At 63.8% G+C, this 18,898-nt stretch overlaps 1 protein-coding gene across 6 annotated transcripts in view; it reads left to right on the top strand.

Moving 5' to 3' along the window:
- The first annotated feature begins 4,902 nt into the window (after positions 1 to 4,902).
- Positions 4,903 to 18,898, top strand: part of INPP5A (inositol polyphosphate-5-phosphatase A) — a 157,129-nt gene continuing 143,133 nt past the window's right edge. For 2 of the 6 annotated variants that reach the window (XM_070057050.1, XM_070057045.1), the window contains exon 1: positions 4,909 to 5,264. In XM_070057050.1, the coding sequence (XP_069913151.1) occupies positions 5,190 to 5,264 (75 nt within the window). In that variant the 5' untranslated portion in view covers positions 4,909 to 5,189. Of the gene's footprint in view, positions 5,265 to 18,898 lie in introns of all 6 variants that reach the window. The other 4 variants (XM_070057048.1, XM_070057046.1, XM_070057044.1 and 1 more) reach the window with 4 other exon arrangements.

Raw genomic sequence — 18,898 nt, 5'->3', positions numbered from 1 at the left:
GGCCACAGCGCTGGCTCGCCTCGGTCTTCTCAGCTGTGAGCCAGAGACCCCCGGTGTGACTGTGGTGAGGGCTACGGACGAGAGTGGGAACCCCTCCCTCGGGCTCCTGGTCCTGTGAAATGAACGAGGCAGTCCCCATGAGGGGCGGGGAGGACCCTTGCCTTCCCGACCAGCTCCAGGCAAAGCAGGGCGCAGCCATCGCATCAGTGCTGGGCGACCCCGGTCTCACTGGTCACAGGCGGCCGTGCTGAGCCAGCCCTGCAGGCCGGGGTTTTAACAGTGCGATGGGCTGACCCCAGGCGAGAGTAGGAAGCTTGGTCACTCATGCTGGACACGCCCATGGCCACGTGAGCCCAGCTGTGAGCGCTTGGCATCCGACACACGTCAGTCCACTCACTCACCGCAGGGCTGCTGCTCGGACCCAGTGCCGCCGCGGCCTTGCGGGGTGTGCACGGCCCTGCTTGTGAGCCTTCTGTTGGACAAAAATCTGGACCCAGGCTCCCTCCTGGGAGCCCGAGACCCCCGCCTCCAAGGAGGAGAGTCCGGGCCTCTGCTGCCACGCCTCCCCCTCAGACCACCCGGACTGGGTTCACCTGCCACAGGTGAGCAGGGCCTCCCCACACACCACTGTCAGTGTTTAGCAGAGGCGAGAGGGACCTGGGCCAACGCCAGCAGGAATGACACACCAGAGAGAGACCACCCTCCCCGGTGGGCTCAGTACAGTGGGGGGAGGCGAGTGCTGGGCCAGACCTGCCAGTGCCACGGTGTGGGCATGCTGGGCGAGCTCTGTGTGGGGCAGGCCATGAGGGAGACCACTGACCACGAGAGGGGACCCACGGGGTGGGCTGAGCGGCAGGAGCCTCCCTGGGCAGCTGGCCAAGCAAAGGGAGAGACACATGGACCTGAGGCCGTGGTGGACACAGGCCGGTCCCTGAGCAGGAGATGGGGATGTGCTGGGGGCAGCATAGGAGAAAGGGCTGACGGAGGATGTGTGTCCATGTTGGGGGGGTTGTGCTGTGAGACCCAAGCCGGGGACAGCACACGTGCAGAAAGGAGGGACCCAGGACCCCAGGACTCTGGGAGCACAGTGGGGGCAGGGCCAAGCAGGAGCGGCGCAGACGCCACACCGGACACGGGCTGAGACCCGGCCTGGTGACCAGGCGCCGATTCCAGGCCAGCGATCTGGAAGGCCACGACATCGCTGTGAGCAGACTTTTAGGTTTGCCGGAGGAGCAGAGGGATGGGAGGACCACGGAGCAGGGGTGCCGGGCCAAGGGGCCGGGTGCTGGCGGCAGGCCTGGGAGCCCATGTCACTCCCCGGGGCGGCAGGAGGGTGGGAGGATCCGACAGCACATCCAGGGAGCGTGGCCTCTGACAGTGGGGGCTGTGCTCAGGCAGGCACCCTGGGACCCGCGGGAGGCCAGGCCGTGACTGTGGGTGCTCTCCTCACGTTTGCTTTCCTCTGAGTGAGGTGCAGTCTCAGAGCAAGAGAGGAGCTCGGCTCACCTGCCCTGGGGCAGCTGGGCGAGTGCAGGTGCTGGGACCGGGGGTGGGGTGGGGGAAGGGCTCATGGGGGCGACGCCACCTCAGGGTGCACAGTGGGGGGCCCACTCTGCCTCCCGGTGCGCAGGAGACCATCTCCAGGGGAAACAGGGCAGTGAGTTGTGTGCGTGTTTGTGAGTGCACACACAGATTTGTGCATGTGCACACGCGTGTTTTGTGTAGGTGCATGTGTATTTGTGTATGTGCACATGTGTATTTGTATACATGCATGTGTATTCATATATGCATGTTTGTGTATGAGCACACGTGTGTATTTGTGCGTGCATGTATTTATGTGCACATGTGTATTTATGTGCACACTTATTCGTGTATGCTCACGTGTATTTGTGTACGTGCACAAGTGTGTATTTGTGTGTGCACACATGGGTTTGTACATGTGCACACGCGTGTTTTGTGTAGGTGCACGTGTGTATTTGTGTGTGCCCACGAAGGACATACATGGGATGCTGACGGAGTGTGTGTACGCGTGTGTGTGTGTGTGTGTGTGGCGTGTGCGTGGAGGGGGCGGGAGCATGGGTGGGAGGCTGTCCAGAGGCCCCGCAGATGTGAACTCTCACAGGGTGTTCTCACTGCATGCTCTCACAGCGTGTTCTCACTGCATGTTCTCACTGCGTGCTCTCACGGCGTGTTCTCACTGCGTGCTCTCACTGCATGTTCTCACTGCGTGCTCTCACGGCGTGTTCTCACTGCATGTTCTCACTGCGTGCTCTCACTGCGTGCTCTCACAGCGTGTTCTCACTGCGTGTTCTCACTGCGTGCTCTCACTGCATGTTCTCACTGCGTGCTCTCACAGCGTGTTCTCACGGCGTGTTCTCACTGCATGTTCTCACTGCGTGCTCTCACAGCGTGTTCTGTGTGTTCTCACGGCTTACTCTCACTGCATGTTCTCACTGCGTGCTCTCACGGCGTGTTCTCACTGCGTGTTCTCACTGCATGTTCTCACTGCGTGTTCTCACAGCGTGTTCTCACTGCATGTTCTCACTGCATGTTCTCACTGCGTGCTCTCACGGCGTGTTCTCACTGCGTGTTCTCACTGCGTGCTCTCACGGCGTGTTCTCACTGCGTGTTCTCACTGCGTGTTCTCACAGCGTGTTCTCACTGCGTGTTCTCACAGCGTGTTCTCACTGCATGTTCTCACTGCATGTTCTCACTGCGTGTTCTCACTGCATGTTCTCACTGCGTGCTCTCACTGCGTGTTCTCACTGCGTGTTCTCACTGCGTGTTCTCACGGCGTGTTCTCACAGCGTGCTCTCACAGCGTGTTCTCACGGCGTGCTCTCACGGCGTGCTCTCACAGCGTGCTCTCACTGCGTGTTCTCACTGCATGCTCTCACTGCGTGTTCTCACTGCGTGCTCTCACTGCGTGTTCTCACTGCGTGTTCTCACGGCGTGCTCTCACGGCGTGCTCTCACGGCGTGCTCTCACTGCGTGTTCTCACTGCGTGCTCTCACGGCGTGTTCTCACTGCGTGTTCTCACTGCGTGCTCTCACTGCGTGTTCTCACTGCGTGCTCTCACGGCGTGTTCTCACTGCGTGCTCTCACGGCGTGCTCTCACTGCGTGCTCTCACGGCGTGCTCTCACGGCGTGCTCTCACTGCATGTTCTCACTGCGTGCTCTCACGGCGTGTTCTCACTGCGTGTTCTCACTGCGTGCTCTCACTGCGTGTTCTCACAGCGTGCTCTCACGGCGTGTTCTCACTGCATGCTCTCACAGCGTGCTCTCACTGCGTGCTCTCACGGCGTGTTCTCACTGCGTGCTCTCACTGCGTGTTCTCACTGCATGCTCTCACTGCGTGTTCTCACTGCGTGTTCTCACTGCGTGTTCTCACTGCGTGCTCTCACTGCATGTTCTCACTGTGTGTTCTCACTGCATGTTCTCACTGTGTGTTCTCACTGCGTGCTCTCACAGCGTGTTCTGTGTGTTCTCACGGCTTACTCTCACTGCATGTTCTCACTGCGTGTTCTCACGGCGTGCTCTCACGGCAGTTGGTGGTGACTGGTCTCTTCTCAGCAGGATGCTGACCCGTCTGGGTCCTGTGCCCCATTAGGGCCGCGTCTGGATAAACAGTGGCGCTGGGGGAGGGCTCCAGCCTGTGTGTTTTCAGAGGGGGCACCACTCACTCCACAGCAGACACCTGCTCTCTGGGGGCCCAGCTGCCCACGGAGCCCCCACGGTCCCTCCCCACCACCCCCGGGAGGCATCACACATCTACAGAGCCCACAGGCAGACGAGGGCTGGTGGGACCCTGCACAGCTGCCCCTGCAGAACTCCCTGGTGCGGTCTGGTCCAGCCCGGTGGCCACGGGCTCTACGTGGCTCGGGCTCATTGACGTGGGTTAAAGGCCTCGAGGTGAAAAAACCTCATCAGCGCTCTTACCTACAGGTTACCTGCTAGGTGCTTTTTGTATCCATCAAGTGGAATAGACTTAGTAACTTTGTGATTGTCACTTTTTAAAAACGCAGCTCCTAGCAAATGTGGCATTTTGCAGCCTGGCTCCCAGGATCCGCCCAGTGCCCAGCAGCCACCCTGGTGGCCCGCAGACCCCCTGGAGGGCCATTCCTGCAGGTGCTGCCCGGCGGCCCCTGCCTGGCGGCCCCCTGGCTGGCTGTGCAGGGGCTCAAGGTCCCTGGCCTGGCTGGCAAAGCAGCCCTCAGCTGTGCGTGTGTGTTTCAAGTTTGTTCGTTTTCATTTTATCTGAAAGGCAGGGAGGCAGAGCTCCCAGCCCTGGCTCACTCCCCATCCGCCTGCGCCAGCTGGGGCTGGGCCGGGCTGCAGCCAGGAGCCGGGACTCCATCAGGGTCTCAGGTGTGGGTGCAGGGTCCGGGTCAGCAGGGAGCGGGGCCCGGAGCTGAGCCGGGACCCCCCCCCCCCCGCCCGCCCCGAGGACGCCTGGCGCCGCCGACCCTCGATGGCGGCAGCCTCTGCCTGGGCGAGTCCTGCTGCGCGGGGCTGAGAAATCCCACAGAAATATCTCCCGGGGAAGGCAGACGCGCACCACCCCGGGGCCGGGATGCAGGGTCCCTAGCCCCCGCAGTTGAGTCTGCCGTGTCGTCGGGCAAGCCTCCGACGGTTGACACCTGCGGGACGCGGCCCCTTTAAGAGGCGCGGTCGGAGCCGGGCCGTGACGTCACACGAGCGCGGGGGTGGAGTCTGCGCAGCGGCGGCGCGGGGGCGGAGCGCACGGGGGCCCGGCTCCTTGACTGACAGGAGGCCAACGAAGGAGCGGCCCAGGCCAGGGCCCGTCGCGCCGCGGGCCCGCCCCGCCGGCGGGCTCCGCCCCGCCCCCGCCCCGCCCCGGCCCCGCCCCCGCCAGGCCCCGCCCCGCCCGCGGCTCCGGGGCGGGCCAGGCCTCGGCCGAGTCGGCGCTGCGGGAACTTTCCCGGCGGCTCTAATGGCCGCGCGCGGGCTGCTCTGAGGCGCGGCGGCGACAGGCGGGCGCGGGGCCGCGGAGCAGCGAGCGAGGAGCGAGCGCGGGGCCGGAGCCCCGGCCAGGCCCGGCCCGAGCCGCCGCGCCCGCGATGCGCCCCGGGGCCGCCCCTCGGCGCCGCTGACGCCCGCGGCCCCGTCGAGACCCCGGCGGCCCCGAGCCCGCGGCGCCGCGCCCAGCCCAGCGCCCGCGCCGGCACCATGGCGGGGAAGGCGGCCGCGCCGGGCGCCGCGGTGCTGCTGGTCACAGCCAACGTGGGCTCGCTCTTCGACGACGTAAGTGCCGCGCCGGCCGCGACCCCCGCCCGGCGCCCCTCAGCGCGGCCGGGCCGCCCTCGCTCCCGCAGCCCGCGGGCTCGCAGCCTTGGGACCGCTGCTGCCCGGCCCGGCCCCCGGCGCCGAGCCTGGGAGCCACGCCGCAAAGCCCGAGTCCTGGCCCCGAGCCCCTGTCCCGGGCCCGCCCCTGTTCTTGGCGCTGGCCCTTTGCTCCCTGGATCCTGGACCTTCGTCGCCACACCCCAGCCTTGGCGCCTGGCCCCCGCCCCCGGCCCCCGGCCCCTGTCCTCCGGGCGCCCTCGCCTTCCCTCCTAACTTGGTGTCTCTGAGTTCCCGGCCAGGGCTCCGGGAAGCCCTGGAGCGTCTGATTTCCCAAGCGAGGGATGCTGACGGCCCGGGGCCCAGCCAGGGACCCCAGCGGTCAGAAGCGTGGGGGCCGCGGCCGGGCGCCCGCTGGAGGCTGACCTAGTTCGGGTTTCGGCTGCGGTGCCACCCTGCTGTTGGCGCTTAAACTGCCAACCCAAATAAAGCAGAATGCGGCTCCAAGTGGTCAGCTCGTTGGAGGCAAGGGGCTGATGTCACGGGTGGGCCGTGGAGCCCTGTCCGCCCCTGTCCCCCAGGTGAGCCCCGGACAGCACGCGTGGGAGGCCGCACGGGTCCTGGGAGAGTTGGTGTGGCCGCTGTCACCCGGAGGCGGGTACTGTGTCTGTGTCTTCTCGGGACTGGCTGGCGCCGGCGTGTCCAGCGCACCTGCTGCCCCTCTCAGACCTTGTGGCCGACCGTGGTTCCCACGGGGCAGCTGCTCCCGGTGCGTCTGCAGACTTGCCCTTCTATTCCAGGTCTCCCAGAACACGTCACTCAAACGCGGCCTTGTTTGGAGACCCAGACCCGAAGCTGCGGCTTCACAGCCTCAGAGATGTTGGAATTGAGCCTGGTGGGCGTCTTTGCCTCGGGGAGAGGCGTGTCGCCACGCGTGGACTCTGGGTTCTGGCGTTTCTCTGGTGTCTCAGCTGTGTGTGCACTTCCACACTTTCCCGGGTTCCCTCTGCTTTCCCGGGGCTGCCCCGTGGTCCCGCGTTCCCTCTGCTTTCCTGGGGCTGCCCCGTGGTCCCGCGTTCCCTCTGCTTTCCCGGGGCTGCCCCGTGGTCCTGCGTTCCCTCTGCTTTCCCGGGGCTGCCCCGTGGTCCCGCGTTCCCTCTGCTTTCCTGTTCTACTGCAAGGTGGCGAGGGCTCTGGTGTCCTTTTTGTGTTCTAAAGGCACATGTGTCGTGGTGACAGAACATGGGTGATTCTGCGGGGTGACCCGTCTGCCCATGTGGCACTGGGGCTGGGCCGGGGACTCCCCCTCTGGGGCCTCCTCCCTTGGTGGACGTCTGGGCTGGGGTGCCTGTGGGAGCTGGAACATGAGTGACCATGAACGCGAGTGCCTGTACTTGGCCTCGGAGGGGGTGTGGCTCTGCCTGTCAGTGCACGACCTGTGACAGACGCGGGCTGCTCCCGGCCGTGCTCGGACCTGCGAGGGAGGCTCCCTCGGCTGCTGTCACCTCCCAGGACAGAAGCCCTGCCAGTAACCGGTGCCTTTGCCAGTTCCAGGAGTCTGGTCCCAGGAGGGCGGTGTCTGACCTTGGAGCTGCGGGTGGCGGGGGATCCGAGTGTCTGCGACCTGGAGTCTCCCCAGGAGCTCCTGCTTCCCGTGAGATGTGGCCTCACTGCGCATGCGCACCCGTCCCCACTTAGTCCTCACCCTTGGGAGCCCCGGCCTGTGGTGTCCATGCCCACGCTCCGCTCCTCAGCCCCGTGGCCTTGGTCAGGGCCCTGGGCGGCCGGGCTGCATTTCTGAGCGTCCCCCTGAGGGCCTTCAGGGCTCCTCGGCCCTGTGGCCTTGCAGTGTTGCCGTGGATGTGTCCCAGCGTCCCGGTGCTCGGAGTGCTGTCCCTTACCTTCTAAAGAGGCCGGAGCCGCTACAGGAGCTGCCGGCAGTGCAGCTGGTAACACAGGCACGCACACGGTGCCGACCAGTGTGCACGAGCACACGCGTCCCGCCCTGGGCGTGAGGACGGGAGAGAACTCATTTTTCGGCAGTGTGGACGTAGTTTCGGCCTGGGTCATCTCTGGAGAGGCAGCCTCTCCCACCCTTGGAGGACTCTGTCCTGGCTGTTGACCCTCCTAAGCCTCCATGAGTGTCCCCCTGAGCAGTCGCGAGGGCCTAGGCATGGCTGGGAGCGCCTGTGGCTTTTCCAGGTGTAGCAGGCCCAGTGCCCTAGGGCCAGCTGGCTGGTCTTCATCCCCCACTCCTGCTGTCACTCACCAGGCACACACCCAAGCATCTGGCTTTTTGATGAGCTGGCTTTTTTTTTTTTTTTTTTAAGGTTTATTTATTCGAAAGGCAGTGACAGAAAGGGAGAGACTTAGAGCAATCTTCCACCTGCTGGTTCACGCCCCAAATGGCCACAATGTTTGGGGCAGGGCCAGGAATTGGATTCAGGTCTCCCTCACAGGTGTCAGGGGCCCAAGGCCGACCTCCGCTGCTCTCCCAGGCACAGTTGCAGGGAGCTGGATCAGAAGTGGAGCAGCCGGGACTATAACTGGTGCTCTGATGCAGGCTGCCGGTGTCGCGGGTGGTAGCTTAGCCCGTGGTCCCACGACGCCAGACCCGATGAGCCGGCATTGTGATGAGCAGGGCGTCTGGGTTTTGGTTCCTAGCATCTCACCAGGAGTGCACAGAGAGGGTGAAGTCCTGCACACACTGCAGAACCAGCTGCCAGCTTCCCACAGCCAAACTGCAGGGTCCTGAGGGTGCCGCCGTGCCTCTGCGTGCCCGGGGCCGGCGTCCGTCTTACTCAGCTCTTGAGCAGCCCTTCCTGCCCCCAGACCTGCGGGGGAGGGGCTGGCTGTGGACAATGCAGGTGGGCGCTGGGTGGCCTCCTCCCTCCTGCACTCCCCTCTGTCAGGGGCTGCAGTTCTCCCTGCCTGAGAACCTTCCTGTGGCTCTGGGTGTCCTGGGGCCCCTCCCTTCAGTGCTCTGTGGAGGGTGGTGTCCTCGCATCAGCCCCTGCCCGGCTTTCCGCCAGACCTCTCTCACAGGGCCCTTGTGCTGTCAGAGCCTGTTGGTTCCCAGCAGTGGTCCCCTGCGATCCCCTGTGATTCCCTGTGATCCCCTGTGGTCCCTGTGATCCCTGTGACCCCTGTGATCCCCTGTGGTCCCTGCGATCCCCTGTGGTCCCTGTGATCCCTGTGATCCCCTGCGATCCCCGTGATCCCCTGTGGTCCCTGTTATCCCTGTGATCCCCTGTGACCCCTGTGATCCCCTGTGATCCCCTGTGGTCCTTGCGATCCCTGTGATCCCCTGTGATCCCCTATGGTCCCTGTGATCCCCTGTGACCCCTGTGACCCCTGTGGTCCCTGTGATCCCTGTGATCCCCTGTGATCCCCTGTGGTCCCTATGACCCCTGTGGTCCATGCGATCCCTGTGATCCCCTGTGGTCCCTGTGGTCCCTGCGATCCCTGTGACACCTGTGATCCCCTGTGATCCCTGTGATCCCCTGTGGTCCCTGCGATCCCCTGTGGTCCCTGTGGTCCCTGTGATCCCCTGAGATCCCCGTGATCCCCTGTGGTCCCTGTTATCCCTGTGATCCCCTGTGGTCCCTGTGATCCCCTGTGGTCCTTGCGATCCCTGTGATCCCCTGTGATCCCCTGTGATCCCTGTGATCCCCTGTGATCCCCTGTGGTCCCTGTGACCCCTGTGGTCCCTGCGATCCCTGTGACCCCTGTGGTCCTTGCGATCCCTGTGACCCCTGTGACCCCTGTGGTCCCTGTGATCCCTGTGACCCCTGTGGTCCCTGCGACCCCTGTGACCCCTGTGACCCCTGTGGTCCCTGTGACCCCTGTGACCCCTGCGATCCCTGTGACCCCTGTGACCCCTGTGGTCCTTGTGACCCCTGTGACCCCTGTGATCCCTGTGACCCCTGTGATCCCTGTGACCCCTGTGACCCCTGTGGTCCCTGTGATCCCTGTGACCCCTGCGATCCCTGTGACCCCTGTGATCCCCTGTAGTCCCTGCGATCCCTGTGATCCCTGTGATCCCCTGTGGTCCCTGTGGTCCCTGTGGTCCCTGTGACCCCTGTGACCCCTGTGACCCCTGTGGTCCCTGCGATCCCTGTGACCCCTGTGGTCCCTGCAACCCCTGTGACCCCTGCGATCCCTGTGACCCCTGTGGTCCCTGTGATCCCTGCGATCCCTGTGACCCCTGTGACCCCTGTAATCCCCTGTGGTCCCTGTGATCCCCTGTGACCCCTGTGATCCCCTGTGGTCCCTGCAATCCCTGTGACCCCTGTAATCCCTGTGACCGCTGTGACCCCTGTGATCCCTGTGGTCCCCGTAATCCCCTGTGATCCCTGTGACCCCTGTGGTTCCCTGTGACCCCTGTGGGCCCCTGCAGTCCTCCCTGCTGTAGCCCCCAGGCTGTGGGTCTCTGGTTTGTGGATGTTTTACCTGGCATTCACTACTGGGATGGGATTCGCACGCCAGTCTTCACCCTAGGAGACATATGGCTCCGTGGACGTGAATTCACAGTGGGTCTGATTATCTGCACAGTCAGTTCTAGAACAGTTTATCACCTCAGAAACAAACTGTACCTGCGAGGTTAGCCCCCTCTCTGAAGCCCCTGCCCCTGGCAGCCCCTGCTGCCTTCCGTTGCTGGGGCCGGCTGCTGTGGGCTGTGTGGCCTGTTCTGTCCGGCTTCCCTCACTGACTGTGAGGCCCTCAGGTTCCTTACGTCGTCACCTGTGTCTGCCTGAGGAGGCGCCGCACTCGGTCTACCCATCAGGCGACAGCTTTGGGGACTGTCTCCATTTCTGGCTGCTGCAAGCATCCGTGTACCAGCCCTTGGGTGTGTGCCCAGCAGGGCACAACTGGTCATGGGCCAGCTGGAGCCCCTGCCGCGCTAGGCCCAGGACTCTTCGCCTCGGCCTCCTGGCTGGCAGCCTCACGGCCCTGAGCAGGTGTGCCCCCAGCTCGGGTCATGGACCCACTTCTGGCCTCGCCCAGGCGCTCGCCTGCTCTGTGTTAGGGCACCGGGGGTCTGCCTCAGGCTTGGCCTCAGTTGCAGGGTCCCGGGCTGGCTGGAGAATTGTGGTCTGCGTGTGGAGTCTGTGAGGTGGGCAGGGTTCTCTGTGGGCCTCACAGGCAGTGGCTGCAAGTCCTGGTTCCCGGGTCAGGTGCCCCTTCCTAACCCTGACAGGCGCTGTTCCTGGCTGCCTTTGGTGGTGGAATGTTGAAGCTGAGCTGGCGGCCAGCTGTGCCCACGCTGTCCGTGTCTTTCCCCTGCTGCTGTGAGGTCCCAGAGCTCGGCAGCCTTGTGAGTGGGGAGGGCACTCCTGGGTCAGGATGAATCGTGTCTCAGGTTCTGGGGAAGCACCAGAGGCCGGTCAGTGGGCATGGGAGACTATTTGCATGCGGGAGAACTCAGCCCAGTCCACCTGGGGAGTCCCGGGCTGGTAGGGTCTCATCACAAAGCTGTCCCGTGGAGGGTGGGGCTGTGTGTCCTCATCTCTGTGTGCCAGCAGCAGGTGGATCTCGGGAAGGGGGCTGGTTCAGAGGAAGAGGCCATGTGTGAACGCCGTGGGCCTGGCTGGGAAGTGGCAGGTCCAGACCCAGGCTGGCCCTAGCACAGCGCCCTTTGAGAGCCGGGTCCTCGGACCTTGACTGGGTGGGGGAAGGAGGGGGAGGGAGGTGAGGGCAGCTGCGTAGGGACCATGCCCGGTTTGCTGGAGTACAGGGCTTTCCACGGGCTGACTGAGGTGGCAGGGTTTCCTGGGAGTGGGCCTGTTCTGAACGGACTGCACCCCACGTGGTGTGACCGCCCCACCCCCGTGCCTCCTCTTCTTGGCCCTGCTAGCCACCTGCCTCCCAAGGCAGCTTGTGCACAGTTGGTGTTTTCCAAGGAGAATAATTGTGGGGGCCTCAGGGGAGGAGGGGCCAGAGAAGACAGGTGTATTCCAGAGGCACAGGCGGAAGTGACTTTGGGTTCCACCTTCTGTTGTTGCCTTCAATTAATTGGGACACTTGGGAATCACTTGTAGCGGCAGCTTGTCCCCAAGCTGTGGGACCAGGACTGAAGCCACACCCCTAGGACCACAGCCCAGGTGGTGCTGCTGTGTGGCTGGTCAGGCTCCTGTGGACCCAGCTGGCCTGCCCAGTGTCCCCTCCTGACTGGAGAGCAGATTGTACTGGAGGTGCCTGGAAACCAAGATGTGGGCAGAGTGACTCCCTAGAGAGGGCAGTACTGCCCTGGCCTCCGAGCCTCCCCTGAGCTCCCTGGAGGGCCCAGGGTCCCCAGCCTTGCTGTGTGTGCCTGGGACCCCCGTGGGCTCTGGGGGTGGCTGTGGCCCCCGTGGGCTCTGTGGTTGGCTGGGCTGTGGCTGGGCCCCTGTGGGCTCTGGGGGTGGCTGTGGCCCCCATGGGCTCTGTGGTTGGCTGGGCTGTGGCTGGGCCCCCGTGGGCTCTGGGGGTGGCTGTGGCCCCCGTGGGCTCTGTGGTTGGCTGGGCTGTGGCTGGGGCCCCTGTGGGCTCTGGGGGTGGCTGGGCTGTGGCTGGGCTCCTGTGGGCTCTGTGGTTGGCTGGGCTGTGGCTGGGCCCCCGTGGGCTCTGGGGGTGGCTGGGCTGTGGCTGGGGCTCAGTTGCACTCTTTAGAGCCTCCCTTGGGCTGTGCCACTTTCTGTGACTTTTGAGACTCTTGCCACGGTTGCTGCCTCTTCTTGGCCATAGGGGATGAGAGCCTAGGTGCTGCCCGGTTCCTCCATGTCAGTTTTAAAGGTTTGTTCTGAGGGATGGCGTGCAGGTGGGGATCCATGGGGAGAGCAGGGTGCCAGGGAGCAGACTGGGGCTCCTTGCCTGTAGGGCCTTTGGAGGTGTGGCTGTACCGTGTGTGACCTCTGGTGGTGGGCTCGCCGGCCCAGCACCCTGAGGCAGGAGTCTGGATGGCACCTGTGCTGGTCTTGGTGGACACTCACAGAGGGACGTCCCTGTGAGTGATGGGCGTGTGTGTTGGGAACACAGCAGTGTCCCTCCAGGCCCGGGAGCTGCTGGGCCTGGTTCTGTTGCTCTCTGGTGAGTAAGCTGAGAGTGTGCCCTTGGGGGCGGTGTGGGTGCAGGAGTCAGCGCCTGCTGTGTGTGTGGCCTCAGGCCGAGTCCAGTCTCCCTCATGTGTTTGTGTGTCAGTGAGGGAGGTGCACGAGGCGACGGTGGCCCGGGGCTGGCATAGCACAGACACAGGCCTCCCCTGTCCCCAGGGCCTGAGCTGCATTCAGACTGCCTGGTTGGCCGATCAGTTGGTCAGTGGGCCTGAGCTCTCGTGCCTGTGGCCAGCGGTCACTGGCCTTGTCCAGCACCGGTGTAGCTGTGGGGGGAGTCTGGTCCCTCTGCAGCTGGCCACCCTGCTGCTTCCGTGTGCTCTGCCTGCCCGCTTCCCCCTACCCCCAACCTTTGTCCACACCTGGGCTCCCCTCCCCTCCTCCCCTCCCCTCCCTGAGCACCTGCTGCCTGAGTAGGCCTTGGTTTTTCCTGATTTGGGCCCCACTGAAGCAGTCCTTGTCACCAGGAGGTGGAATTTTACTTGTCCTTGGAGGAACAGCCCAGCGCCCAGCTCAGTGTGGCACCCCCAAGGCCCACCCCCGCCCCCTGCCGACTGAGTTAGTGCCTGGCTGCAAGCTCTGGCCACGGCGTGTCTCACTGCGTCACCATGCAGTCCCCTCTGCTGCCTCCCGCTGGCTGCTCTGGGGTGGTGGTCACAGTGTCTTTCACGGGCGTGGCACAGCTGGGGAGGCCTCGAGTGACTGGGGGCTCCTGAACCCTGGTTTCCGGCCATAGATGCCTCTGTCAGGATGGAGGTGGAGGCCAGGCAGGTGTGATTAAGCCTGACGCGCAGGCAAGGCCAGCCCACGCCTCACACGGCCCCGCATGCTGACGTGGGTGCTGGCTCTGCTTGCGTCTCCAGGGTGCCCCAGGGACAAGCATGGTGAGAGCCGCCCTCGGTGGACGTGGGCAGGCCTGTGCTGCTCCTGGTGGACATGGGCAGGCCTGTGCTGCTCTCAGTGGATGTGGGCAGGCCTGTGAGCCACCCTTGGTGGACGTGGGGAGGCCTGTGCCTGCTCTTGGTGGACGTGGGCAGGCCTGTGAGCTGCCCTCGGTGGACATGGGCAGGCCTGTGCCACTCCTGGTGGATGTGGGCAGGCCTGTGCTGCTCTTGGTAGACGTGGGTAGGCCTGTGTGCCACCCTCGGTGGACGTGGGCAGGCCTGTGTGCCGCCCTCAGTGGACGTGGGCAGGCCTGTGTGCCGCCCTCGGTGGACGTGGGCAGGCCTGTGTGCCACCCTCAGTGGACGTGGACAGGCCTGTGTGCTGCTTCTGGTGGACCTGAGCAGGCCTGTGCACTGCTCTCAGTGGACATGGGCAGGCCTGTGCTGCTTCTGGTGGACGTGGGCAGGCCTGTACACTGCTCCTGGTGGACATGGGCAGGCCTGTGTGCTGCCCTCGGTGGACGTGGGCAGGCCTGTGTGCCACCCTCATTGGACCTGAGCAGGCCTGTACACTGCTCTCAGTGGACGTGGGCAGGCCTGTGCTGCTTCTGGTGGACGTGGGCAGGCCTGTGCACTGCTCCTGGTGGATGTGGGCAGGCCTGTGTGCCACCCTCAGTGGATGTGGACAGGCCTGTGTGCTGCTTCTGGTGGACCTGAGCAGGCCTGTGTGCTGCTCTCAGTGGATGTGGGCAGGCCTGTACGCTGCTCTCAGTGGACGTGGGCAGGCCTGTGCTGCTCCTGGTGGATGTGGGCAGGCCTATGGGTTTTCTCTTCATTCTGAACAGTTTTATGAGGCAGAGTTGGACTCTGTCACCCTGTGTAGAAAACACGATACTGTGCAGCTGTCGTCATGCTAAGCTTTGAGACGGCTCCCACCTGGGCCTTGGCGGCCTCAGCCCCTGGCCCTGGCCTCTCCTTGTCACTTTCTGTTCCAGAATTTTCCCTTTGCCAGTGATCCCGTAGCACAGGACCACAGAGCGTGCAGTTGCTGTGTGTCTGGCTTGTTTCACCCTCTGGGATACAATATTTCCAAGGCGTGTCAGTGTGTGCTGCCTGGGGGCCGTGTGCTGTCCACTGCGTGTGCACTGTTACTTCTCGTCGGTGTGTGCTGGGAGCTGTGTGCTGTCCACTGGTGTGTGTGTACCATTGCTTCTCATCGGTGTGTGCTGGGGGCCGTGTGTTGTCCACTGGTGTGTGTGCACTGTTGCTTCTCGTTGGTGTGTGCTGGGGGCCGTGTGCTGTCCACTGGTGTGTGTGTACCATTGCTTCTCGTTGGTGTGTGCTGGGGGCCGTGTGCTGTCCACTGGTGTGTGTGTGCACTGTTACTTCTCATCGGTGTGTGCTGGGGGCCACGTCCACTGGTGCGTGTGCACTGTTGCTTCTTGTTGGCGTGTTCTGGGGGGGCTGCGTGCTGTCCACTGGTGCGTGTGCACTGTTGGTTCTGCCATTGCTACTTGGTGTGATTTGGGGCTGCTTTGAGTGGTGGGATCCACGTGTGCGTGGAGGTGGTGTCCACTTCTGATGGGTGGTGTGTGGTTGTTTTTCCTGTCAGCTGCCCAGGGCACCCCTCAGTGGCCACTCTGTGTCACGTCGCATAGGCCCTCAGCTCTGCAGTGCGTCAGCCCGCGTGAGCAGCGAGGCACTAGCGTCCTCAGGCTCAGCCTGGGGCTCGTGACCATGTGTTTGAGTCCCCGGTCAGCAACGACTGCTGGCGTGCACCTGAAGCCAGCTTTGCACCTGCGTTTTCACAGTGGGGTCCAGAGAGGACTTAGGAGCCCGAGGTTTGCTTTTGCCTTCCAGGCCGTGGAGGAGCCACCCCTGTTTGGGAGCGGAGAGCGTCTGCCTCCCTGGGGTAGAGGCTGAGTCCAGGAGACTGGCCGTCCCCGGCTGAGCGTGGGCCCTGTGCTTGGAAGGTCCCTCCCCAAGCCTGGAAGGGCTGAGCTGGGGCCCGTTACCCGTGGCTGCATTTGCCACATGCCATGGGTTCCTGACCTGCCTGAGGCCGGAGTCCTGAGAACGAGCCTGGTGGCCGTTGCCCCAACTCAGCCCCTGCCCTGGCTACTCCCCCCACCCCCACCCCCACCCCCACCCCCGGCTGTCCGTTGGATTCCTGAGCTGCTGTCAGTGATGCCTGCCCGTGAGCCTTCATGGCTGCGGCTAGCAGCCCGCTACAGAGTGTCCCTTGGGAGGGCCTTGGTGCCATCACCCTGGGAGCCCCAGGGGTCTCTTGGTGGATGGCCTCATCCTTTTTGGGTCAGAGCCCCTGGGTGGGCTGGGAGGCTGGCACTGGTTCCAGGTTGTGGGCGTGTGGGCAGCACTGGCTGTGTCCAGTTCCCGTGGGTGTGTGTGTCACGTGGGTTCATTTGGGGTCCCTTTCAGAGGGGTCCTGCCTGTTTACCGCTACCCCCTCCACACAGCAGTAGGGACGAGTTTTGCTTTCTCTCCTGCAGCACCGTCACCGATTCTCAGATCTGTTGTAACTTCCTGTTTTGACACAACACCTTCACTGCACTGTTGCAGTCAGGCAGTGCGTGTGTGTGTGCCGTCTAGGCCGGAGGTGGAGGCCACATGGGGGGCCCGCAGTGAGCAACAGGAATGACCAGCAAGGGAACAGGAGGAGCACCCAGGGAGACAGGCTCGAGGGCCTGGGCTGTCCCCAGGGCCACATGGCGCCTCGTCCAGATATGTGGCCTTTGGGGGAACGCGCGGTGCTGTTGGGAGTTCCTGAGGGCAGGGCATGGGCCTGGGGCACCCTGTGGAACGGCTCCAGGTTTTGTTGACCAAGTGCAGGTGCAGAGGCTTCAGAGCGTCAGACCAGAGCAGCAACGAAGGGCTGGCCACTGGGGTCCGCGACGCGGCAGCGGGAGTGAGCCTGCGCGGAGGCCGTGCGGCTGCTGGTGGTGAGCAGCAGGTGGCTGTGGCCTGGAGACGGCTGCCCTGAGTGTGCCCGGGCCTGTTCCCCTGCTGTGTGGGCCGTCAGTCCCCAGGACGGCCCCAAGTCCAGTCAGCCTGATCTGCAGGCTGCCGAGCCGACCGAGCGAGCTGCTTGTGGCCTGTGTGTTTCTGTAGCTGCTGATAAGCGCTGTCCCGGAAGGGCGGAAGGGGGTTTGGGCTGGGCTGTGGGGCTGAGGAGCAGGGCTCTGGACAGCAGGGTGGGTGCTCCGAGCACCCTGGGGACGCTGAGTGCGGCCCTCCCATTTCATCGTTTTAGCACAGGAACGCTCCTGCCAGGGAGAGAGTTCAAATTTGCCGACCCTGAGAACACTGACGGTAGTGAGCGAGGCAAAAGGCACGGTGTTGAAATTCTCATCCATGCCCGCGTGGGGCCTGCGTGGTGCCCACGTGGTGCTCGCGTCGTGGCCAGCACAGGTGGGAGGGGTCAGGCTTCCGTGGCTCCGGTCACATCAGGAGTCTGTTATGGGTGAAAACAGTTTGCAGCGTTTTTGTAGAATGGACGCCCACTTCCCTGCCAAGGTTTGCTGTGACTCTGGTGGACTGGCGCTGTTCCTGGAGGCCTCGCCCCACGTCAGGGGGAACCTGGCCTGGGTGTTCCCTGCCCTGGCGTCTGCTGGGGCTGCCAGGCCCCTGACATGGAGCCTGGGCACAGGGCATGGCGGGGCGGACCTCGAGGGCTAGTCTCAGGAGGGGGCTCTGATGTCTCACTGCCTGCACCCTCCCGGAGGCGCCATGAGCCTGCACAGCATTTTGACATTCATTGCACCAAATGCACACAGCAGAGCTCGCAGACCCCCCCGCCCCCACCCCATCACAGCGTCTCCTGGTTCCAGCTGTCACAGGTCAAGTGCGGTGCTGGTTCAGGGTGCCCAGGTGCCTGTTGGGGCTGTGAGCTGGGTCCAGCGTGCCCGGACAGCTTCCGTGTGCACAGCACATACTCCCACCTCTGACAGCGCCTGCTATGTAAAGTGTGTCTGGTCAGTGTAAAGTGGTATGTGAGAATTTAATTTGCATTTATTTTCCTGGTTATTTGTAGCATTATTTTGAGGTTTAAAAAAATTTTTTTTAGGACTTTAACTTTAGAATTAGGTAGCCCTTGCAAATCTTGTGTTTCAAATCCTGGTAAGTTGTTTTGGCCATGGTGTGTGTGGAGTGGGCACTACTCGTGGCTCTCTGACTCAGGGCGGTGGGCTGAGGTCTGTGTGTGGGACTCTCATTGCCCTGTCGGGGGCACCTGGTCGTTTTTTTTCCTGCACTGGGACGCGCGTTTGGAAGTCACTGCACAGACACGTGGCCAGCCCCCTCGGGCAGAGGGAGAGTTGGGGTTCCGGGGTGGTTGTCTTCTCTAGCCCCTCCTGTCCTGGCATCACAGGTCCTCGGTGCACCTGCTGTGCCGAGACCGCCCTTTTCGCCTGCGGTGTCTGCCTGGCCAAGCAGCCTGACGGCCACGTGTGGACGAGGCATGTTTCTGGTTAGGGGCAGGGGGGCCAGGGGAGACAAGGCGCTCCTAGAGTTCACCCTGTCTGCCAGTGGGGAGAGTTCTAAAAACACTCCTCTGTGGACACCAGAGCCTGGCCCTGTCGGGTGGGGCCGTTTCTGAGTGCACGTGACTGCCCAGAACACAGGGGCACACCCACCAGCTCGGGACCCCAGTATCTCAGACTGGGTTTGTGAGGTCGTTTTGAGGGTCAGCACGCACAGGGAGAAAGGGAGACCAGAGTGTGGCTGAGGACTTCCCTGGGCTGTCAGGCATGGGTGGCGAGTGACGTGCTCTCTGCCCAAAGTGTGGGAGGGGCGGAGCTCAGGGCCACTGGGGGTCTCCTGTGTGCCCCTGCCTGCCACTTGCTTGCTGTAGATCATGAACTTCATAGCTTCTAGGAAAGGCAGCCTGGCCACAGGGAGTGGGTTTGCAAGGCCAGGAGGAGACTGGAGGGGCCTGGTGGGACGGAGCCCGCCCCCCCCCCCCCCCCCAGCTCTCTGCGGCCCTGGAGCATTCCGGGCTCCTCGTGCTGTCCCGAGGCTGCTCGCCACAGGCTCCCCCCCAGGCCCGAGCACCCCGGCCCTCACCTCGGCATTCTGCCCCCCACAGCCGCATACTCTCCTGGCTCCTTTGTAGCAGACTGGGGTCCCCGCTGGGCAGGGGGCTGCGTGTGGCTGGAGCCCTCTCGTTCCCTGGCAAGGATGGACGCGCTCCAGGAAGCCCTCTGTGAGGCTGGAACCGAGCACCGTGCGCCGAGCCTGGTGCTCTCTCAGTCTCAGTGAGACTGATGCTTCCCTTGTAGTCAGCGTGGGGCCTGGGGGCTGGAGGTCACCTCATGGGGCTGATCCCCTGACAGCTCTCGGGCGCCCGTCGGGGTCTGGCTCCTGGGCTCCCTGGAGGTCCCAGGGCCCTCAGAGATGTCGTTTGTGGGAGCTGCAGTTCCTGCACCAGCCTTGGCTGCACCTGCTACCCTTGCCTCGCCAGCTCTGACCGGGGCCAGCCAGGCCATCTCCTCGGCCCGTCCTGAGCCCAGCCCTCGCCCACGTGCTGTCCACCTCTCGCTGACCGGCTGCTCACGAGTCACTGAGCTCGCTGAGCTGGACAGGCGAGCGTCTCGCGGTCCTG

The sequence above is a fragment of the Oryctolagus cuniculus genome, chromosome 15 (assembly GCF_964237555.1).
Source record: "Oryctolagus cuniculus chromosome 15, mOryCun1.1, whole genome shotgun sequence".
In the NCBI taxonomy this organism is placed as follows: Eukaryota; Metazoa; Chordata; class Mammalia; order Lagomorpha; family Leporidae; genus Oryctolagus; species Oryctolagus cuniculus.
The sequence above is the reverse complement of the archived record's forward strand: the minus strand, read 5'-3'. Positions and strand labels throughout refer to the sequence as shown.